Source organism: Ranitomeya imitator, chromosome 5 (assembly GCF_032444005.1).
Source record: "Ranitomeya imitator isolate aRanImi1 chromosome 5, aRanImi1.pri, whole genome shotgun sequence".
Taxonomy (NCBI): domain Eukaryota; kingdom Metazoa; phylum Chordata; class Amphibia; order Anura; family Dendrobatidae; genus Ranitomeya; species Ranitomeya imitator.
In genome coordinates this window covers 404,519,489-404,544,328 of record NC_091286.1, presented here as the reverse complement: position 1 = coordinate 404,544,328, position 24,840 = coordinate 404,519,489, and the positions used below count along the sequence as shown (strand labels likewise).

General features: G+C 42.0%; 1 protein-coding gene across 1 annotated transcript; it reads right to left on the bottom strand.

Annotated features, from left to right (window-relative positions):
* Positions 1–365: 365 nt before the first annotated feature.
* LOC138638009 (uncharacterized) lies at positions 366–16,557 on the bottom strand. Its single transcript, XM_069726968.1, has 2 exons — positions 16,463–16,557; positions 366–2,359 (listed from the first exon to the last, which is right to left on the bottom strand). The coding sequence occupies exon 2, from the start codon at positions 2,219–2,221 to the stop codon at positions 686–688; it is 1,536 nt and encodes a 511-aa protein (XP_069583069.1). The 5' UTR covers positions 2,222–2,359; positions 16,463–16,557; the 3' UTR covers positions 366–685.
* Between the last annotated feature and the right edge of the window lie 8,283 nt (positions 16,558–24,840).

Below are 24,840 nucleotides of genomic sequence, written 5' to 3'. Positions count from 1 at the left end.
GGATGCAGCTGCATCGGCGGTATGTCCGCCTCTGCTCCAGAGCTTTTCTTTAATAAAAGGAGGCATTACCAGTGTGAGACATGTAACTAGCACAGAACAAGAGAACTCTGCTGTATTGCAACCCTGTCTACTGTGATATGGAAGTTGAAGCACTGAGCGTAACCTGCAGATGTTATAATCACACACAGCTCTGCAGTGAGATGAGCAGAGCAAAGAGCAGCCATTACACTGGTCACTCCCCCTTTTATGTAAAATAATCTCTGGAGGCAGATTCTCAGGCAGATTAGCGTTCAGCCTATAGCCCTGCACAGTTCATTTACATATAAGAAAAAACAAGCATTTTTCTGGAATAAAACATCAGATTGCAGATATCAAGGTATCATTTTATTCAACTTCCTATGACCTTTGTGCCCATTTAGACGGCTTGTGAGAGGTGATCCTGCTGACAGATTCCCTTTAACAGAGAAACCATGAAATAGAGTTTTAAGAAGCTCAACATTGTTATTTTATTAAGAACATAAACCTACATGTTCAGAAAGTTAGCAGAAATCCCTTTATAACCATTAGCTGAAATTAGCTTTTCTTATAATATGAAAGCCTTAGCATGGATTGTAGCAAATGTATATTATATAGGATCATCGTGTCTTTACAAATGACTGACAGTACAATTATACAGCTAGTTAGATCATTCTTCCATTACATCATTTCTGTTTTCAATGTCTAATGGAGCACTGACTGGATTTGATTCAATCTTGTTCTTTTTCAAGTAAGGTAAAATGTTGTTAGTGAAGAATGTTTCCAGTGTCGCCTCTGTTTGCTTCCAAAAATCAAAGTCAAAATTTACAGGCAGAATAGTGGTCTCTTTTCGTGTGTGGACAACAAGCTCTGCATATGAAGTGTCAGTAACAGCCATATGACACTGAATTTGAGTGTAGTAGGCATGGTCCAATCGTAAGGTGTAAGATGTCCCATCCCACCTCAAGCAGAAGGAGCGATGTTTGCAGGCCTGTCGTAGTGTACTATCAGGATGTTTGTGCAAACACTTCACCAGAAGAGGCCAGCTCTTTTTATCCTTCCGGTTTACTGCTGTTCTGTTGGTACATGCTAGCCAAACTTTCTCGTTGTGGTGAAGCACATTATGCTCTTTCACTTGTAATCTCTGATTGTGTTTTTCTAAATTCATCTTCTTGTACTTATGAATGGCATCTTCCTCCATTTGTTGGATCCACTCACTTCTTTTTCTCAGTTTCCAGTCACCTGAACTCAGCATTGCTCTTATCTGTGATACAGGCATTCGCTCATTTGTGTTCTTAGCATAGCGACTGTGAATAATCTCATGTACTGAGGAAGCCATTATGTAATTTTTACACTCACTACTCAATTTACATTTTTTCCTACGATGGGAAGGATGTGGTCTACGTTGAAAGGGTCGAAGGAATGCCCAACTCTGCTCAATAATGATTTCTTCAGATTTTTTTGTAGTGTGGGTTGTCAAAGCTGGGTTTTTGAATCTTGCAGAAGGATTGTTTGCGGTTATGGAGAGCTTTGGCTTGTTGAGCACAGATTTCTTCAGTTTGCATGAAACAGATTTTGTCTTAGAAACTGGACATGAATTTTCCTTTAAAGGCACAGATTTATCTTCTGCTTTTCTGATATGTTTCTTCTTTTTTTTCTTTTTGTCTCGATGAGAACTACCCTGAAGGTTTGTAGATAAATTATTTGCAGGTTGTGAAAGTGAATTGGCTTGAGCAGATGTGTCAGTCTTGTTTTTAGAAGCTTTTTTTTTCTTGGTATTGGGGTTTATTGAAGCACTGCTTCCCTGGATAGGTTGATCTGCCTTCTTGACATTGAGATTTTTGTTGCAAGGCAGATTGGAAATTATAGAAGAGTTATCACTTTGAATATGTTGAGCTGTGCTACTTTCAATTGTCAAATTTAAATGACCATTTTCCTGGTGATCTGTGTTTTTCGTATTTACAGTGAATGTCTGCACTGTGCGTGGTGTAGGACAGCCCGATTGCAAAGAAGAATCTTTTTCTTGATTTAAAGATGAAGTATTGGCAGACAGTGGAATAAGTTGCATCATTTTCCGGTACAAAGTGCCTGTTGAACTGCAATATAGATGGCCTGTTGCTGGGCATTGTAAGTATATTCCATTTGGGTTTTGTGGGTCTGTCGGTAAATGCACAAATAGATATGATTTATCCAAAATTGGAAACATTGGAGAAACTGAGCGATGCCTAATCAGAGCAGCGAGATGGTTAGATGACTAGACTCAAAATGATGTGAGCACCGACATGGGTCGCTGAAAATAAACAGATGAGCCAATATCGAGTTTGATAAAGAATGAAGAAAAGACCTGGGGATGAAATAGGATCATTAATATTTATGATATGGTCATTTTATAATTTACTAAAAAACATAAATGTATACAAAATTGACAGATACCCTACAACAGTGTTCTCCAACTCCGGTCCTCAAGAGCCACCAACAGGTCATATTTTCAGTATTTCCTTAGTATTGCACAGGTGATGGAATTATTGCCTGTGCAGGTGATGCAATTATCACCTGTGCAATACTAAGGAAATACTGAAAACATGACCTGTTGGTGGCTCTTGAGGACCGAACTTAGGGAACACTGCCCTACAAGATTGACACGCATGCATGATTTGTATATTACTAAACATATTTCACATTTTAGAGCTCCAAATCCCCTGCTTTTCTTCATACAGCCAAAAAGTGCTAGTTGTAAGCAGCTACCACAATAAAAGCCTCTGAATTTACTGAAGATGGGTTCACTATTGTGTTGGGTTGCTGAAAAGGAGATATATAAATCTGTATGAGGTAAGCTGGCCTTAAGGAATGGAACCACGTATTCCCTGCAGTGGACACCATTTATTCCTGTCAGAAGTGCTCAGTGTATACATTTTTAGCAAAGTGCCAGCCAAGGCGCAGACCAACTAAAGCCCTCTACAAGCCCAGTGCTGAGCAGTCAATTTGCATCCTGATCGGCACTGTGATTGTACCTATACTTTATGAGCTAAGCAATGCTGACAATACTAACACTGCCCAATAAATTGTAGGGATATTTTTATACAGCTCTGGCAAAAATTAAGAGACCACTGCACAGTTTTACAAAAATCAGCTTCTCTATATGTCTGACAGCCATTCCATTCCAGTGTCAGTTGAATTCCAACCAGAGTACACCTCATTGTACTTAATGTGCTTCTGATTAGGTGATCACTAGTGATGAGCGAACCTACTCGCCACTACTCGGTACAGTATCACTGTACTCAGTGTACTCGGCGAGCATTGAGCATTTACGGGATTACTCGGTGGAAACTCGGGTCTCCACCCTGCATTTTTGGCGGTCTTTAGAGACCCAATCAACATGCGGGGATGGTCTGCCAGGCACTGTAATGCCACGGCCATCATTGTTGTGGTCTTGCAGTGATTGGCTGGCCGGACAGCATCATCAGGGGTATAAGAGACCGGACGCCGCCCTGCTCTGCGCATTTCGCTCCGGAATCAGACAGTGTAGGGAGAGCTGCTACTGAGATAGGATCAGATTTGGGGATTTCTTATTTAGTGTGTGGTCTACCATCCTAAACTACTCAATCCAGCTAAACCAACAGTCCTTGTAAGGACTAATTCCGGAGTATATAGGTTGCAGTGTTAGGTAGGCAGGGGAGTGTACATTGCTCTATACATATCAATGCAGGGCCTGCAGGCACTGTTTGTGTGTATATAGATACATCAAGAGGGTCCATTCCATTACTGTCTGCTGCTGCTGCTACCTATACCATATATTGAACATATATACCTAGTCCCAGGTATAATTGGCTAGGAAATTGTTTTTTGCCAGGTTAATAGAGATTATTTTATTGCAAAGCAAACCAGAACCCTTTTTTCTCTCCATTTTCTTTTTGAAACTGCACAACACAGCCAGATTCTTTTCCTAGCACAGCGTGAAAATCCAGCAATTTTGAAGGGGTCACAAAAATCACTTATGAGTGCGCAGAAAAATCTTTCATTTTTTTTTGTGGTACGGTAGAGTAGAATTTTTTTTGAGTGTCTTACACAATTTCTTGACACCATTTTGCTGAACCCCCCAAAAATACATAAAGGCCACATATTTTACAGTGTGGTATATCTGTGACACGCCTCATACAGCCATATTCTAAAAATTTGGTCATTTTAGGCCTAAATTCCATTTTTTTGCTGTCTGTACTTTAGCTATATACAGTACTATTTTGCAAAGCCCCCCAAAATACAGGCCACATATTTGTCAGTGTGGTATTTCTGTGACAGGCCTCATGTATCTGCGTGCTCCAAGTTTGGGCATTTTAGGCCGGTATTCCATTTTTTTCTTGTCTGTTACTCTACTTACTGTATATACAGCACTTTTTGCATTTAAAAAATACAGGCCACATATTTGACAGTGTTTTATTTCCGTGACAGGCCTCATATATCTGTGTGCCCTCCAAGTTTGGGCCAATATTCCAGTTTTTTTTTTGTCTGTTACTCTACTTATATACAGTACAATTTTGCATTTAAAAAATAAAAATACAGGCCACATTTGGCAGTCTGGTATTTCCGTGACAGGCCTCATATATCTGCGTGCTCCAAGTTTGGGCATTTTAGGCCAGTATTCCAGTTTTTTTCCTGTCTGCTACTCTACTTATATACAGCACTTTTTGCATTTAAAAAATACAGGTCTGTGTTACTCTACTTATATACAGCAGTTTTTTGCATTAAAAAAATACAGGCCACATATTTGACAGTGTGGTATTTCCATGACAGGCCTCCTATATCTGCGTGCTCCAAGTTTGGGCATTTTAGGCCGGTATTCCGTTTTTTTTCCTGTCTATTACTCTACTTATATACAGCAGTTTTGTTGCATTTAAAAAATACTGGCCACATATTTGACAGTGTGGTATTTCCGTGACAGGCCTCATATATCTGCGTGCTCCAAGTTTGGGCATTTTAGGTCAGTATTCCATTTTTTTCCTTTTTTTCCTGTCTGTTACTCTACTTATATACAGCACTTTTTGCATTTAAAACACACAGGCCTGTGTTACTCTACTTATATACAGCAGTTTTTTGCATTTAAAAAATACAGGCCACATATTTGACAGTGTGGTATTTCCGTGACAGGCCTCATATATCTGCGTGCTCCAAGTTTGGGCCAATATTCCATTTTTTTCCCTGTCTGTTACTCTACTTATATACAGCACAATTTTGTATTTAAAAAAATAAAAAATACAGGCCTCATATTTGGCAGTGTGGTATTTCCGTGACAGGCCTCATATATCTGCGTGCTCCAAGTTTGGGCATTTTAGGTCAGTATTCCATTTTTTTCCTTTTTTTCCTGTCTGTTACTCTACTTATATACAGCACTTTTTGCATTTAAAACACACAGGCCTGTGTTACTCTACTTATATACAGCAGTTTTTTGCATTTAAAAAATACAGGCCACATATTTGACAGTGTGGTATTTCCGTGACAGGCCTCATATATCTGTGTGCTCCAAGTTTGGGCATTTTAGGCCAATATTCCAGTTTTTTTCCTGTCTGTTACTCTACTTATATACAACACAATTTTGCATTTAAAAAAATAAAAAATACAGGACACATATTTGGCGGTGTGGTATTTCTGTGACAGGCCTCATATATCTGCGTGCTCCAAGTTTGGGCATTTTAGGTCGGTATTCCATTTTTTTCCTGTCTGTTACTCTACTTATATGCAGCACTTTTTGCATTTAAAAAATACCGGCCACATATTTGACAGTGTGGTATTTCCGTGACAGGCCTCATATACAGTGGGGCAAAAAGTATTTAGTCAGTCAGCAATAGTGCAAGTTCCACCACTTAAAAAGATGAGTGGTGTCTGTAATTTACATCATAGGTAGACCTCAACTATGGGAGACAAACTGAGAAAAAAAATCCAGAAAATCACATTGTCTGTTTTTTTAACATTTTATTTGCATATTATGGTGGAAAATAAGTATTTGGTCAGAAACAAAATTTCATCTCAATACTTTGTAATATATCCTTTGTTGGCAATGACAGAGGTCAAACGTTTTCTGTAAGTCTTCACAAGGTTGCCACACACTGTTGTTGGTATGTTGGCCCATTCCTCCATGCAGATCTCCTCTAGAGCAGTGATGTTTTTGGCTTTTCGCTTGGCAACACGGACTTTCAACTCCCTCCAAAGGTTTTCTATAGGGTTGAGATCTGGAGACTGGCTAGGCCACTCCAGGACCTTGAAATGCTTCTTATGAAGCCACTCCTTCGTTGCCCTGGCGGTGTGCTTTGGATCATTGTCATGTTGAAAGACCCATCCACGTTTCATCTTCAATGCCCTTGCTGATGGAAGGAGGTTTGCACTCAAAATCTCACGATACATGGCCCCATTCATTCTTTCATGTACCCGGATCAGTCGTCCTGGCCCCTTTACAGAGAAACAGCCCCAAAGCATGATGTTTCCACCACCATGCTTTACAGTAGGTATGGTGTTTGATGGATGCAACTCAGTATTCCTTTTTCCTCCAAACACGACAAGTTGTGTTTCTACCAAACAGTTCCAGTTTGGTTTCATCAGACCATAGGACATTCTCCCAAAACTCCTCTGGATCATCCAAATGCTCTCTAGCAAACTTCAGACGGGCCCGGACATGTACTGGCTTAAGCAGTGGGACACGTCTGGCACTGCAGGATCTGAGTCCATGGTGGCGTAGTGTGTTACTTATGGTAGGCCTTGTTACATTGGTCCCAGCTCTCTGCAGTTCATTCACTAGGTCCCCCCGCGTGGTTCTGGGATTTTTGCTCACCGTTCTTGTGATCATTCTGACCCCACGGGGTGGGATTTTGCGTGGAGCCCCAGATCGAGGGAGATTATCAGTGGTCTTGTATGTATTTCATTTTCTAATTATTGCTCCCACTGTTGATTTCTTCACTCCAAGCTGGTTGGCTATTGCAGATTCAGTCTTCCCAGCCTGGTGCAGGGCTACAATTTTGTTTCTGGTGTCCTTTGACAGCTCTTTGGTCTTCACCATAGTGGAGTTTGGAGTCAGACTGTTTGAGGGTGTGCACAGGTGTCTTTTTATACTGATAACAAGTTTAAACAGGTGCCATTACTACAGGTAATGAGTGGAGGAAAGAGGAGACTCTTAAAGAAGAAGTTACAGGTCTGTGAGAGCCAGAAATCTTGATTGTTTGTTTCTGACCAAATACTTATTTTCCACCATAATATGCAAATAAAATGTTAAAAAAACAGACAATGTGATTTTCTGGATTTTTTTTTCTCAGTTTGTCTCCCATAGTTGAGGTCTACCTATGATGTAAATTACAAACGCCTCTCATCTTTTTAAGTGGTGGAACTTACACTATTGCTGACTGACTAAATACTTTTTTGCCCCACTGTATCTGCGTGCTCCAAGTTTGGGCCAATATTCCATTTTTTTCCCTGTCTGTTACTTTACTTATATACAGCACAATTTTGTATTTAAAAAAATAAAAAATACAGGCCACATATTTGGCAGTGTGGTATTTCCGTGACAGGCCTCATATCTGCGTGCTCCAAGTTTGGGCATTTTAGGTCAGTATTCCAGTTTTTTCCTTTTTTCCTGTCTGTTACTCTACTTATATACAGCACTTTTTGCATTTAAAACATACAGGCCTGTGTTACTCTACTTATATACAGCAGTTTTTTGCATTTAAAAAATACAGGCCACATATTTGACAGTGTGGTATTTCCGTGACAGGCCTCATATATCTGTGTGCTCCAAGTTTGGGCATTTTAGGCCAATATTCCAGTTTTTTTCCTGTCTGTTACTCTACTTATATACAACACAATTTTGCATTTAAAAAAATAAAAAATGCAGGACACATATTTGGCGGTGTGGTATTTCTGTGACAGGCCTCATATATCTGCGTGCTCCAAGTTTGGGCATTTTAGGTCGGTATTCCATTTTTTTTCCTGTCTGTTACTCTACTTATATGCAGCACTTTTTGCATTTAAAAAATACAGGCCACATATTTGACAGTGTTTTATTTCCGTGACAGGCCTCATAAATCTGCGTGCTCCAAGTTTGGGCATTTTAGGCCAGCATTCCATTTTTTTTCCTGTCTGTTACTCTACTTATATACAGCACTTTTTTTGCATTTAAAAAATACAGGCCACATATTTGACAGTGTGGTATTTCCGTGACAGGCCTCATATATCTGCGTGCTCCAAGTTTGGGCATTTTAGGCTTGTATTCCAGTTTTTTCCTGTCTTTTACTCTACTTATATACAGCACTATTTTGCATTTAAAAAAATTTTAAAATACAGGCCACATATTTAGCAGTGTGGTATTTCCGTGACAAGCCTCCTATATCTGCGTGCTCCAAGTTTGGGCATTTTAGGCCGTGTAAGATTGCTCTCACTAAGTGTATTGGGGGACACTCGCTTGGCACGGGATTGACGTAGTCAGGCACGATTTTTGAACACAAAACAGTCCATACGGTTTATTAAAGGGTCATAAACCGGGTTATGCACAGTTCATATTATACATTCATCAAACACAATAGGCACCAACTGGTGATATTAACTTGCAGCTTTGACTTAAACACTTCTTTTATGGCTTTGTTTCACGGACACTAAACATGCTGGGCCTCTCACTTCGCCCAGTATCATGGCTCTCCAGGACCTTCCACTGGAACCACACAGGTCACTCACAGCGACCATACACAGGAAAAACACAGGGTCCATGTGACCCACACCCTGGTCACATTATATACCTTGAACAACTCCCCTGGGTGGGAGTGTGGGTGTGTGTGGCTAGTGTGACCCGCCCATCTCTCATGACTAGCCCTGCCAATCTCCCATTAGAACTTATACATTTACTTGTGGGACTACAGGTCCCAGCACACCAACCAAACTTCAGACTGGCAGCGCAGAGTCCCCTCCTCTGCGACACATATATCGGCCATTCACCACAATGCCGGATTTTGTCACATCATCACATCCATGGCTGTGATTCCCATGCACTCTCACGGCCTCAATACACCTCTGTGCGCATACTGGGGAGACTATGCAGCGCCCCCTACCTGTTACAGGGGTCACTGCATCACAGCCGGTATTCCAGTTTTTTTCCTGTCTGTTACTCTACTTATATACAGCACTTTTATGCATTTAAATAATACAGGCCACATATTTGACAGTGTGGTATTTCCGTGACAGGCCTCATGTATCTGCGTGCTCCAAGTTTGGGCATTTTAGGCCAATATTCCAGTTTTTTTTTCCTGTCAGTTAGTCTACTTATATACAGCACAATTTTGAATTTAAAAAATAAAAAATACCGGCCACATATTTAGCAGTGTGGTATTTCTGTGACAGGCCTCATATATATGCGTGCTCCAAGTTTGGGCCAATATTCCAGTTTTTTTTCCTGTCTGTTACTCTACTTATACACAGTACAATTTTGCATTTAAAAAAATAAAAAATACAGGCCACATATTTGGCAGTGTGGTATTTCCGTGACAGGCCTCATACAGTTAGGGCCAGAAATATTTGGACAGTGACACAAGTTTTGTTATTTTAGCTGTTTACAAAAACATGTTCAGAAATACAATTATATATATAATATGGACTGAAAGTGCACACTCCCAGCTGCAATATGATAGTTTCCACATCCAAATCGGAGAAAGGGTTTAGGAATCATAGCTCTGTAATGCATAGCGTCCTCTTTTTCAAGGGACCAAAAGTAATTGGACAATGGACTCTAAGGGCTGCAATTAACTCTGAAGGCGTCTCCCTCGTTAACCTGTAATCAATGAAGTAGTTAAAAGGTCAGGGGTGGATTCCAGGTGTGTGGTTTTGCATTTGGAAGCTGTTGCTGTGAGCAGACAACATGCGGTCAAAGGAACTCTCAATTGAGGTGAAGCAGAACATCCTGAGGCTGAAAAAAAAGAAAAAATCCATCAGAGAGATAGCAGACATGCTTGGAGTAGCAAAATCAACAGTTGGGTACATTCTGAGAAAAAAGGAATTGACTGGTGAGCTTGGGAACTCAAAAAGGCCTGGGCGTCCACGGATGACAACAGTGGTGGATGATCGCCGCATACTTAATTTGGTGAAGAAGAACCCGTTCACAACATCAACTGAAGTCCAGAACACTCTCAGTGAAGTAGGTGTATCTGTCTCTAAGTCAACAGTAAAGAGAAGACTCCATGACAGTAAATACAAAGGGTTCACATCTAGATGCAAACCATTCATCAATACCAAAAATAGACAGGCCAGAGTTAAATTTGCAGAAAAACACCTCAAGAAGCCAGCTCAGTTCTGGAAAAGTATTCTATGGTCAGATGAGACAAACATCAACCTGTACCAGAATGATGGGAAGAAAAAAGTTTGGAGAAGAAAGGGAACGGCACATGATCCAAGGCACACCACATCCTCTGTAAAACATGGTGGAGGCAACGTGATGGCATGGGCATGCATGGCTTTCAATGGCACTGGGTCACTTGTGTTTATTGATGACATAAGAGCAGACAAGAGTAGCCGGATGAATTCTGAAGTGTACCGGGATATACTTTCAGCCCAGATTCAGCCAAATGCTGCAAAGTTGATTGGACGGCGCTTCATAGTACAGATGGACAATGACCCCAAGCATACAGCCAAAGCTACCCAGGAGTTCATGAGTGCCAAAAAGTGGCACATTCTGCAATGGCCAAGTCAATCTCCAGATCTAAACCCAATTGAGCATGCATTTCACTTGCTCAAATCCAGACTTAAGACGGAAAGACCCACAAACAAGCAAGACCTGAAGGCTGCGGCTGTAAAGGCCTGGCAAAGCATTAAGAAGGAGAAAACCCAGCGTTTGGTGATGTCCATGAGTTCCAGACTTAAGGCAGTGATTGCCTCCAAAGGATTTGCAACAAAATATTGAAAATAAAAATATTTTGTTTGGGTTATGTTTATTTGTCCAATTACTTTTGACCTCCTAAAATGTGGAGTGTTTGTAAAGAAAAGTGTACAATTCCTACATTTTCTATCAGATATTTTTGTTCAACCCTTCAAATTAAACGTTACAATCTGCACTTGAATTCTGTTGTAGAGGTTTCATTTCAAATCCAATGTGGTGGCATGCAGAGCCCAACTCGCAAAAATTGTGTCACTGTCCAAATATTTCTGGCCCTAACTGTATATCTGCGTGCTCCAAGTTTGGGCATTTTAGGCCAGTATTACAGTTTTTCCTGTCTGTTACTCTACTTATATACAGCAGTTTTTTGCATTTAAAAAATACAGGCCACATATTTGACAGTGTGGTATTTCCGTGACAGGCCTCATATATCTGTGTGCTCCAAGTTTTGGCATTTTAGGCCAATATTCCAATTTTTTTCCTGTCTGTTACTCTACTTATATACAGCACAATTTTGCATTTTAAAAAATAAAAATACAGGCCACATATTTGACAGTGTGGTATTTCCGTGACAGGCCTCATATATCTGTGTGCTCCAAGTTTTGGCATTTTAGGCCAATATTCCAATTTTTTTCCTGTCTGTTACTCTACTTATATACAGCACAATTTTGCATTTTAAAAAATAAAAATACAGGCCACATATTTGACAGTGTGGTATTTCCGTGACAGGCCTCATATATCTGCGTGCTCCAAGTTTGGGCATTTTAGGCCGGTATTCCAGTGTTTTTCGTGTCTGTTATTCTACTTATATACAGCACTATTTTGCATTTAAAAAAATAAAAAATACAGGCCACATATTTGGCAGTGTGGTATTTCCGTGACAGGCCTCATATATCTGCTACTAGTCTGCCTGTGGGGGGTGCTGCCTTATACTACAGTGTCTGCCTGTGTATGTGGGTGCTGTCTTATACTACAGTCTGCCTGGGGGGTGATGCCTTATACCACAGAGTCTGCCCGTGGGGGGTGCTGCCTTATACTACAGAGTCTGCCTGTGGGGGGTGCTGCCTTATACTACAGAGTCTGCCTATGGGGTGCTGTCTTATACTACAGAGTCTGCCTATGGGGTGCTGTCTTATACTACAGGGTCTGCCTATGGGGTGCTGCTTTGTACTACAGAGTCTGCCTATGGGGTGCTGCCTTTTACTAGAGGGTCTGCCTATGGGGTGCTGCCTTATTCTACAGGGTCTGCCTATGGGGTGCTGCCTTATACTACAGGGTCTGCCTATGAGCTGCTGCCTTATACTACAGGGTCTGCCTATTGGGTGCTGTCTTATACTATAGGGTCTGCCTATGAGATGTTGCCTTATACTACAGTCTGCTGCCTTATACTACAGGATCTGCCTATAGGGTGCTGCCTTATACTAGAGGGTCTGCCTATGCGGTGCTGTCTTATACTACAGAGTCTGCCTAAGGGGGTTCCTTATACTACGGGGTCTGCCTATGGGGTGCTGCCTTATACTACAGGGTCTGCCTATGGGGTGCTGTCTTATACTACAGGGTCTGCCTATGGGGTGCTGCCTTATACTACAGAGTCTGCTGCCTTATACTAGAGGGTCTGCCTATGCGGTGCTGTCTTATGCTACAGAGTCTGCCTAAGGGGGTTCCTTATACTACGGGGTCTGCCTATGGGGTGCTGCCTTATACTACAGGGTCTGCCTATGGGGTGCTGTCTTATACTACAGGGTCTGCCTATGGGGTGCTGCCTTATACTACAGAGTCTGCCTATGGGGTGCTGCCTTATACTACAGAGCCTGGATATGGGGTGCTGCCTTATACTACAGAGTCTGCCTATGGGGTGCTGTCTTATACTACAGGGTCTGCCTATGGGGTGCTGCTTTGTACTACAGAGTCTGCCTATGGGGTGCTGCCTTTTACTAGAGGGTCTGCCTATGGGGTGCTGCCTTATTCTACAGGGTCTGCCTATGGGGTGCTGCCTTATACTACAGGGTCTGCCTATGCGGTGCTGTCTTATACTATAGAGTCTGCCTAAGGGGGGTTCCTTATACTATGGGGTCTGCCTAAGGGGTGCTGCCTTATACTACAGGTCTGCCTATGGGGTGCTGCCCTATAATACAGAGTCTGCCTATGGAGTGCTGTCTTATACTAGAGGGTCTGCCTATGGGGTGCTGCCTTATACTACAGTCTGCCTATGGGGGTGCTGCATTATACTAAAGAGTTTTCCTATGGGGTGCAGCCTTATACTACAGAGCCTGGATATGGGGTGCTGCCTTATACTACAGAGTCTGCCTATGGGGTGCTGTCTTATACTACAGGGTCTGCCTATGGGGGAACTGCATTATACTACAGAGTTTGCCTGTGGGGTGCTGCCTTACACTACAGAATCTGCCTATGGGGTGCTGCCTTATACTATAGAGTCTGCCTATGGGGTGCTGCCTTATACTATAGAGTCTGCCTATGGGGGGCTGCCTTATGCTATAGAGTCTGCCTTTGGGGGTGCATTATACAATATAGAGTAGGCCTATGGGGAGTGCATTATACTATATGGAGTCCTATGGGGGTGCACTAGACTATATTGAGGACTATCTGGTCCATTATACTATATGGAGGCTATCTAGGGGGCCATCATACAGTGTGGAGATTACAGTGAGGGGGTCATCTTACAGTATTGGAGCCATCAAACAGTTTTGGGGCTACTATGGGGTCAGTATACTGTGTGGGGGTACATTACAGTGAGGAGGCATCATGTTATGTATAAGAGAGCATCATACTGTGTATAAGGGAGCTGTTCAGGGGGAGACTCGGGACATTATTCAATGTAAAGTAGGCACTTATTGTAAGGCCGGAGTCACACTACAGAGAGATACGGCCGAGTCTCGCAGGTTAAAAACAAGCTCTGGAGCCGGCACTCCGGAGTGGAGCGTGCGGCTCCATGTATTGGTATGCGGCTGCACGCTCCGCTCTGGAGTGCTGGTGCCAGAGCTTGGTTTTAACCTGCGAGACTCGGCCGTATCTCGCTGTGTGTGATCCCGGCCTTATAGGGGAACTCCGGTTACTGTGACTATCAAAGGGGCACATAGGGCAATATTACTTTCTAGGGGGAAAAATGTGGGCAGTGTTTTCTAGGGCACTTGTACCCAGCATTATTATATTATAGAGGGTTGCTTTAGAATTTAGAGAGCACAGAGAACCACACAGCAGGGGCAGTAATAGGGACACATACGGCAGCAGCGGCTCAGCATTGGGGTATCAGCAGGATGAGGAGTTTGTGCAGGTTGGGAATAGATGGTGATGGCTGAAAATATGAGGCGTGAAACGTGTCTTTGTTTTATTCTCTGCAGCTGAGTCCTGGCTGGAAGAAGTTGTCATGTCGGTCTGGGCCAGATGGAAAAAACGTGATAAGTGATGACTCCATCAGAAAGAACGTCAGCGGTAAGTCACTATCTGTAACTGTGCTGTAATCTCTTATATGTTCTGCAGGACTGGTATTTACCACTGACCATATGGTGGTGATATCAATATTGATTTATATATAGAGATTATTTTCAGTAACAATCGCTGTCATCTGCTGAGGTTCTCCTCCACTATTAGGGTGCGTCACCTAGTTGTAATCAAGGATACCTGGTTAGGGGCCTACTCAGAAGCTTCGCCCCCCTGAACCAAAACCCTAGCTAAGCCTCTGCCTGGTGCCTTTATTGTGCTGTGTGGGGCTTTGCAGCAGAGAAAGCTAAGTGTTTATTTCCTCATCCATTTTGTGTTTGTCACTATCCCCCATGTGTTAATATCTGCAGTAGTGCGGCTAGTGCCCGTCGCCGGCCAGTGTACTAGCCCGGGCAGAGTTAGGTGACAGTTAGGGACGAGGTATCTTGACAGCGGCGGGGGGGAAGGACCTGCATAGGGCGTTAGGGGAGTGCATGGTCAGGTTCAGGGCCGTCCTCTCACCTATACCATCCCCGTTGTATGTGTATTGTGCCATTAGCTGACCGACCATCTGTTGAGTCGGGTCACACCGTGACAGAGAGCATAATTACGGCCACCGTAGTTGGAAGGATCTGACAACTTTCTGGAGCACATACCTCCCATCTTTCGACAAAATAAGAAGCCATGGGCCAGGAATTATGTGTTCCTTAAGATTCATAAACCTGTTTAATCAATTCCCGACATATGAAGTACAGTTACGTCATATGCCAGCTCCCTGACTTTGATGCAGGCTCGTAAGCTAAGCTTACATTCTTCCCTAAGATAATGCCTGAATTGTGCAGCCATTATGTGCCCTTGAGAGCCACAGGTGGCACGGAGCTCTGTCCGTGAATGTTATCTTGTTAAATGCCGCTGTCAATCTCTGACAGCGGCTTTTAATGTGTGACAGTATGGGGGCACGTCATTCCATGCGTCCATCAGTACGCATGAAATGATCGTAGGGCGTCGATGGGATACCATGGCAGCTGGTGGTCTGCTGAAAACCTCTGAGCTTGTCATGACAGTTCTCATGTGAATCCCAGAGTGTAGTTGAGGTTCAAAGGAGATCATTATTTTCACTGCTCTGTATAGTGCAAGCAATGGATAATCGCAGATTCAAGTCCCCCAAGAGCACAAACATGTACAATAGAAGAAAAATGTTTTTAAAAATGTGAAAGTTCAAATCGCTCCCTTTTGCCCCATCAAAATGATGCAATTAAAAAAATACACGTATCTGGTATAGCTGCATTCATAAAGGTTAGAGCTATCAAAATATTAATTTATCTGATTGGTAAACGGAGTAACGTGAAAAAAATGAAAACACTAGAATTACGTGTTTTTGCCCTTTGCAACATTGCAATAAAATGCAATAAGAAGCGATCAAAACACTGTATCCGTCTCAAAATGGTATCAGTAAAAATGTCAAAAGACAAGTCCTCACACAGCCACATATCCCAAAGAATTAAAACATTATGGGTCTCAGAAAATGTAAACACAAGCAAAAAAATTTTTTTTTTTATATATTTCCACATGTTTTTCACCACTTAAATAAAAAAAATTAGGCATGTTTGGTATCTGCTTAATCATAGTGACATAGAGAATCATATGCTAGGTCAGTTTTACCATATATTGAACAAGGTAAATAAAACCCTTAAAAACAAATTGTGGAATTGCTCTTTTTTGCAATTTCAACACACTTGGATTTTTTTCCACTGCTTTCCAGTACATCATATGATAAAATAAATTGGTTAGTTCAAAAATACAATTTGTCCCGCAAAAAAAAAGCAATGATACAGCTATGTTATGGCTCTTGGAAGAAGGGGAGGAAAAATGAAAATGAAATAACAGAAATTGGCTACGGCGTGAAGGCATTCAGGAGGAAACTTGTATGCGTGTCTATTAGTGAAAATTAGATATATCTATTGATAGCTAAATAATTTGTATGTAAAATATGTTAATAATCTGTATATTACATGGATGGAGAATCTGAATGCATGTTTGTACAGTAAATCCCATCCTACCTTCCTGTTCCTCCGTTTGCTACAGAACATTCACAAGACTTTGACAGCCGTTTCCTACCTTTGCTGATTTCTCTCCAGCAACTCAAGGTTGCTTGCTCATTGCTCTCTGAATGTTGTACTCTGAATTCAGCAGATCACAATCCTGTGGTTATTACGCTCCTAAGTTTCGTTTTCCTTTCTATGACTTCACATTTTCTCAACCCCTAGTTGTGAGCTATAAATAACACTCCTTATCCCCTTCAGCAACATAGGTAAATAGACACTGTGACTTGCAAAAATGTTCAAATGACATAAGATGCGGAAAGAACGCGGCGCTCCATTTTTAAGTGCTGCATAGCAGGTATACAGTGGAAAATGTTGTAAAACTATTGCACACTTAGAAATCAATTTAATGTATTTTTATTTACATACTTATTTACATCAATATACAGCGGGTGAAGTAAGTATTGAACACGTCACCAATTTTCACATCACCAAGTAAACGTATGTCTTTTTTTTTTTTTTTTTTTTTAACCAATTAACTTTTTATTGAGCAAAAAAGAAAGGAACATAAGACACCAAATATCTCCAGCAGGGGAAAGGAAGGAAGAGGGGAGGGAAACGGGAAGCAAGGGGAAAAAAGGGAAAAACAAAGTACATAGTGATCAGAGTCCACAGCACATCCAATACAGAAATACAAGGTCACAGTGTAAAACAGAACACATATTCCAATATACAACTATTAGATGAGAGTAAGAGCGGAAGGGGATACATAAGCTGAGGACACCCAAGGATCCCACCAGGAGAGGACCTTATTCTTCTTAGGGAGACCTTGAGCCGTAATTGCTTCATAACTGAAGTGAAGATTAATTTTAAAAACCAATTCGGCCCCAGAGGGAAGATCGGGAGATTTCCAGTAGTTCGCAATACATTGCCTGGCAGCAACCAGAATGTTAGAGATCATGGGACGGAGAATGGAGGGGAACTATGAGGGAAATACCCAGAACAGCTAAATGCCCACTCAAGACAAGGGCAAGGCAAGTTACCTCAGCGATTAAGGATTCTACCTGGCGCCAGAAGACCTGAACCTGCGGGCAGGACCACCAGACATGGGAGCCGGTGCCAGTAGCCCCACACCCCTTCCAGCAGAGAGGGGAGGAAGAAGGACTGAATTTGGCCAGACGAACAGGGATAAGATACCATTGAAGCTGGATCTTTTTAGACTGTTCCAAATGGCCAAGACGCAAGGAAAATTTAGATGGATGCACCATGGCAAACTGCCAGTCTTCCAGGGAAGCCTCGAAACCCAGCGAGGACTCCCAGGAAATCATAAAAGGAAGCTTATCAGGAATATCATGGGATATAAGAGCTTTGTAGAGAATAGAGATACCATGGGGCACTATGGTGGATGGTCTGAAGAACCGGTGAGCCAGGTCCTCTGTCAGAGGCGGGGGCGCATCAAACAGCCGACACGACCTAAGGAAACTACGAAGTTGTAGATATTGAAAAAATCTTTGTTAGAAAGAGAAAATCTACCTGCAAGGTCCTCAAACGACAACAGGCCGTCCAAGCTGAACAAGTCAGCCACCCGGTGCACCCCGCGCCCCCTCCAGGAGGATAGAGAAGTGTACCCAATAGCATATTCCAAGGCTTGCAGAGAGACATAATCATACATGAACAGGAGATGAGAGGTGCAAAGTGACGCCCAAAGTTTAGTAGCAGTCTTGATAGTATGAAGAGAAGGGCCACAAGGAGAGACATGAAGCAACCGGAGCTCTAAAAGCAATTTAAGAGAGTTCTTGGGGGCAAAATGAGACTCAATAAGAAACCAGGGTAAAAGTGAGTTCCCCTCCCACCATAATTTAAGAGGCTCTAGAACCGCCGCCCTATAATAAAACTGAATCAAAGGAGCGCCCAGCCCACCCATAGCGTACGGAAGGGACATAATTCGATGCTTGACCCTGTGAGTTTTTTGTTCCAGATAAAACGATCAATAAGCGATTGGAAAACTGAGATATATTTCGAGGGGATGGAGAGGGGAAGGCACCGAAATAGATAAATAATTTTAGGGAGGAATGACATTTTAGAAGTTTGTATACGGGCCATCCACGAAAGCGAAGAGCTCGATAGTTGTTCCATGCCCTTCCTAATCTCCGAGAGAGTTTCCTTACAGTTAAAACGAATGATGTCATCCAACCTAGTTATCCGGATGTCCAGGTACGTAAAGCCCAGAGGGGCCCAAATAAATGCATATTTAGATTGAATTGGAATTTGAAGAGCGACTGGGAGGAAGAAGGCAAAAATTGTGGATTTAGTCAGATTAAGTTTGTAATATGAGACCGCAGAAAATTGGGTTAAAATCGAGGTGATCGCATTCAACGAGACTAGAGGCGAGGTACATGTCAAAACCACATCATCGGCGTAGAGTCCAATTTTGTGTTCAGTTCCCCCAACCCGCACCCCTTTTATGTCTGCACTTTGTCTAACCATGGCAGCCAAAGGCTCCATGATCAGAGCAAAGATAAGGGGGGAGAGGGGGCAGCCCTGGCGAGTCCCGTTAAAAATGGGGAACGTCCGAGATTTAAAACCGGCCGAGCAAACCGATGCACAGGGATTGGAATATAAAGCCATGATAGCTTTGGAGATTTGCCCAGTAATCAGACTGCATCAGACCAGTGGAAATCTGTGTTTGGTCTGATGAGTCGAAATTTGAGATCTTAGGTTCCAACCACCGTGTCTTTGTGCAGCGCAGAAAAGGTGAACAGATGGACTCTACATGCCTGGTTCCCACCGTGAAGCATGGAGGAGGAGGTGTGATGGTGTGGGGGTGCTTTGCTGGTGACACTGTTGGGGATTTATTCAAAATTGAAGGCATACTGAACCAGCATAGCTACCACAGCATCTTGCAGCGGCATGCTATTCCATCCGGTTTGCGTTTAGTTGGACCATCATTTATCTTTCAACAGGACAATGACCCCAAACACACCTCCGGGCTTTGTAAGAGCTATTTGACCAAGAAGGAGAGTGATGGGGTGCTACATCAGATGACCTGGCCTCCAGTCACCAGACCTGAACCCAATCGAGATGGTTTGGGGTGAGCTGGACCACAGAGTGAAAGCAAAAGGGCCAACAAGTGCTAAGCATCTCTTGGAACTCCTTCAAGATTGTTGGAAGACCATTCCTTGTGACTACCTCTTGAAGCTCATCAAGAGAATGCCAGGAGTGTGCAAAGCAGTCATCAAAGCAAAAGGTAGCTACTTTGAAGAACCTTGAATATAAGACATATTTTCAGTTGTTTCACACTTTTTTGTATATAATTTAGTATATAATTCCACATGTGTTAATTCATAGTTTTGATGCCTTCAGTGTGAATGTACAATTTTCAGTCATGAAAATACAGAAAAATCTTTAAATTAGAGGGTGTGTCCAAACTTTTGATCTGTACTGTATATATAAAAAAAATCCTAAATTAAGAAAAAAAAATATTGTTCCAATAAATACATTTCTTTATGTAAATAAAAAAACAATAAAAGTACACATATTTAGTATCGCCGCCTCCGTAACGACCCGACCTATAAAACTGTCCCACTAGTTAACCCCTTCAGTGAACACCGTAAAAAAATAAATAAAAAACGAGACAAAAAAACAATGCTTTATCATACCTGGTCTGATACATGGTCTCCCGGTACCTACCTACACGCGACCTCCGGTCCTCCCAAGACCTCCTTCTCTACTCCCCTCTCATCTCTTCTTCCCATAACCGCATCCAAGACTTCTCCCGTGCTTCCCCCATACTCTGGAACTCTCTACCCCAACACATCAGACTTGCGCCTACCATAGAAACCTTCAAAAAGAACCTGAAGACTCATCTCTTCCGACAAGCCTACAGCCTGCAGTGATCCTCAACCTACTGAACAGCCGCACAGCCAGCTCTTCCCTCTCCTAGTGTATCCTCACCCACCCCCTGCAGACTGTGAGCCCTCGCGGGCAGGGTCCTCCCTCCTTATGTACTCGTGTGCCTTGTTATCTGCTCATGTTTAATGTATTTGTCTATATTTGCCCCGTATTCACATGTAAAGCGCCATGGAATAAATGGCGCTATAAAAATGTATAATAATAATAATAAAAAATAATAATAATACCACCGAACAAAAAGTGGAACAACACGCGATCAAAAAGATGGATATAAATAAACATGGTACCGCTGAAAATGTCATCTTGTCCCGCAAAAAGTGAGCCACCATACAGCGACATCAGCGAAAAAAAAAAGTTATAGCCTTCAGAATAAAGCAATGCAAAAATATTTTTTTTTATATAAAATAGATTTTATTGTATAAAAGCGCCAAAACATAAAAAATGAGATATTGCTGTAATCGTACTGACCCAAAGAATAAAACTTCTTTATCAATTTTACCAAACGCGGAACGGTATAAACGCCTCCCCAAAAGAAATTCATGAATTGCTGGTTTTAGTTTATTCTGCCTCACAAAAATCGGAATAAAAAGCGATTAAAAAACATCACGTGCCCAAAAATGGTACCAATAAAAACGCCAACTCGTCCTGCAAAAAACAAGACCTCAGGTGACTCTGTGGACCAAAATATGGAAAAAGTATAGCTCTCAAAATGTGGTGAGAAAAAAACTATTTTTTGCAAGAAAAAGCATCTTTTAGTGTGTGACAGCTGCCAAATATAAAACCCCGCTATAAATAGTAAATCAAACCTTAGTTAGGGAAAAATAATAAAATTTAAAAAACGTATTTATTTCTATTTTCCCATTAGGGTTAGGGCTAAAGTTAGGGTTGGGGCTACAGTTAGGGTTGGGGCTACAGTTAGAGTTAGGGTTGGGGCTAAAGTTAGGGTTTGGATTATATTTACGGATGAGATTAGGGTTGGGATTATGGTTAGGTCAGGGTTAGGGGTGTGGTTAGGGTTATGGTTGGGGTTAGGGTGTATTGGAGTTAGGGGTGTGGTTACGGTTGGGATTAGGGTTAGGGGTGTGTTGGGGTTAGGGGTGTGGTTAAGGTTGGGATTAGGGTTAGGGGTGTGGTTAGGGTTATAGTTAGGGTTGGGATTAGGGTTAGGGGTGTGTTCGGGTTAGGGTTGGAGTTAGAATTGGGGTGTTTCCACTGTTTAGGCACATCAGGGGCTCTCCAAATGCGACATGGCGTCCGATCTCAATTCCACCCAATTCTGCATTGATAAAGTAAAACAGTGCTCTTTCCATTCCGAGCTCTCCCATACGCCCAAAACGGGGTTTACCCCAACATATGGGGTATCAAAGTACTCAGGACAAATTGAACAACAACTTTTGGGGTCCAATTTCTCTTGTTACCTTTGGGAAAATAAAAATTTGGGGGCTAAAAAAATAATTTTTGTGGGAAAAAAGATTTTTTATTTTCACAGCTTTGCGTTATAAGCTGTAGTGACACACTTGGGGGTTCAAAGTTCTCACAACACATCTAGATAAGTTCCTTAGGGGGTCTAGTTTCCTATATGGGGTCACTTGTGGGGAGTTTCTACTGTTTAGGTACATCAGGGGCTCTGCAAACGCAACGTGACGCCTGCAAACCATTCCATATAAGTCTGCATTCCAAACAGCGCTCCTTCCCTTCCGAGCTCTGCCATGCACCCAAACGGTGGTCCCTCCCACATATTGGGTATCAGCGTACTCAGGATAAACTGGACAATAACTTTTTGGGTCCAATTTCTCTTGTTACCCTTGGGAAAATACAAAACCGGAGGCTAAAATATCATTTTTGTGGGAAAAAAAAGGATTTTTTATTTTCACTCCTCTGTGTTATAAACTGTAGTGAAACACTTGGGGGTTCAAAGTTCTCACAACACATCTAGATAAGTTCCTTACGGGGTCTACTTTCCAAAATGGTGTCACTTGTGGGGGGTTTCACTGTTTAGGCACATCAGGGGCTCTCCAAACGTGACATGGTGTACTATCTCAATTCTAGTCAATTTTGCATTGAAAATTCAAACGGCGCTCCTTCACTTCCGAGCTCTGCCATGCACCCAAACAGTGGTTCCTCCCCACATATGGGGTATCTGCGTACGCAGGACAAATTGTACAACAACTTTTGGGGTCTAATTTCTCCTATTACCCTTGGTAAAATAAAAATAAAAAATTGGATCTGAAGTAAATTTTTTGTGAAAAAAGTTAAATGTTTATTTTTTTAAACATTCCAAAAATTCCTGTGAAACAACTGAAGGGTTAATAAGCTTCTTGAATGTGGTTTTGGGCACCTTGAGGGGTGCAGTTTTTAGAATGGTGTCACACTTGGGTATTTTCTATCATATAGACCCCTCAAAGTGACTTCAAATGTGATGTGGTCCCTAAAAAAAATGGTGTTGTAAAAATGAGAAATTGCTTGTCAACTTTTAACCCTTATAACTCCCTAACAAAAAATTTTTTCGTTCCAAAACTGTGCTGATGTAAAGTAGGCATGTGGGAAATGTTACTTATTAAGTATTTTGTGTGACAAATATCTCTGTGATTTAACCCCTTTCTGACCTTTGACGTACTATCCCGTCGAGGTGACCTGGGCCTATCTGACCCTCGACGGGATAGTACGTCATAGCGATTGGCCGTGCTCACGGGTGTAGCGCGGCCGATCACGGCCGGGTGTCAGCTGCCTATCGCAAGGTGACATTAACCCTTCATTACCCCATATCCCACTGCTACACGGGAATGGGAAGAGAGTGGCCGAGTGCCAGAATAGGGCTAGGCGCATCTTCCAGATGTGCCTTTTCTGGGGTGGCTGGGGGCAGATGTTTTTAGCCAGGGGGAACCAAAAACCATGGACCCTCTCCAGGCTATTAATATCTGCCCTCAGTCACTGGCTTTACCACTGTGGCAGAGAAAATTGCGCGGGAGCCCACGCCAATTATTTCCGCGATTTAACACTTAAATTCAATAGCTAGAGCGCCCAAATTTTGCACATACACACTACTAACATTAGTAGTGTGGAATATGCAAAAAAAAAAGGGGATATGAGATGGTTTACTGTATGTAAACCAGGTCTCATATCATGTCGGGTTTCAGAAGGAGATAGGAAAAGCCGGCAATTGAATTACCGGCTTTTCTGCTATCTAGCGCTGTATGATTATATATATATATATATATATATGTGTCTCACTGACATATATATATATATATATATACCTATTCTATGTGTAGACATTTATTCTACCTATTCTACTGTAAGCTGTCAGTGTGATTTTACTGTACACCGCAATGATCGTGCACTCCGCCTCCTAGCTTCAGGTGTTTTAATTACAGCAGGTCCGATACCCCTCCACAGAGAGAGAGAATTTTAGTCTAGGAAGAGGTCTCACATGTACCCATTCAGATGCAGACGTTTGTTCTCAGCGAGGTAAGGCAAGTTTAGGACCTGGTATAAGAGAGATGCCGTAAAGGGGCTACCAGGTACACATAAAATTGGCAATTTTTATGCACTAAATGCTCTCATTTTTCATATTTCTAGTGCAGTAATGCAGTAGTGCAGTAATGCAGTTCATATTTCGTGTTTTCAAGTTTACATGTTTTAGCGCTGCAGTGTGCTGCCTTAATTACTTAACTATATACGAGTTGGCGACTCTAGGTTCAGCACCTGATCACACTTAGTCTATGTTTGGATGTGCCGCTCAGGGTTTTGAAATGTATTCTTTAGCCTTCTGATCGTGCACTCCGCCTCCTAGCTTCAGGTGTTTTAATTACAGCAGGTCCAATACCCCTCCACAGAGAGAGAGAATTTTAGTCTAGGAAGAGGTCTCACATGTACCCATTCAGATGCAGACGTTTGTTCTCAGCGAGGTAAGGCAAGTTTAGGACCTGGTATAAGAGAGATGCCGTAAAGGGGCTACCAGGTACACATAAAATTGGCCATTTTTATGCGCTAAATGCTCTCATTTTTTATATTTCTAGTGCAGTAATGCAGTTCATATTTCGTGTTTTCAAGTTTACATGTTTTAGCGCTGCAGTGTGCTGCCTTATTTACTTAGTTCTATTGATTGAGTCTTGAAAGTATCCTCTGTAGCACAGATTTTTTTGACCCTCAGGAATTGCCCGATTGGAATCCCATCAATTGTCGGTTTGTAATGGGCTGGTGATGCATGGAGTAAAGTATTTGTGGCAGTTGGTTTTCTGAATATATCGGTGACAATCCTGCCATTGGGAGTCACTGTTATTTTGAGGTCAATAAATTCTATAGATCTACCCCATTTATAGGTAAGTTTGATGTTATAGTTATTTTGAATTAACTTATCCATCAAAGATGTTAATTTATCAATACTACCCTCCCAAAAAAACAGGACGTCATCAATATACCGACTCCATCCTTGGACCAAATCCATTCCTATTATTTGATCATATTGAAAGATTTCCTTCTCCCAATAGCCCATAAATAGGTTGGCATAAGTAGGGGCGCAAGTTGCGCCCATAGCTGTCC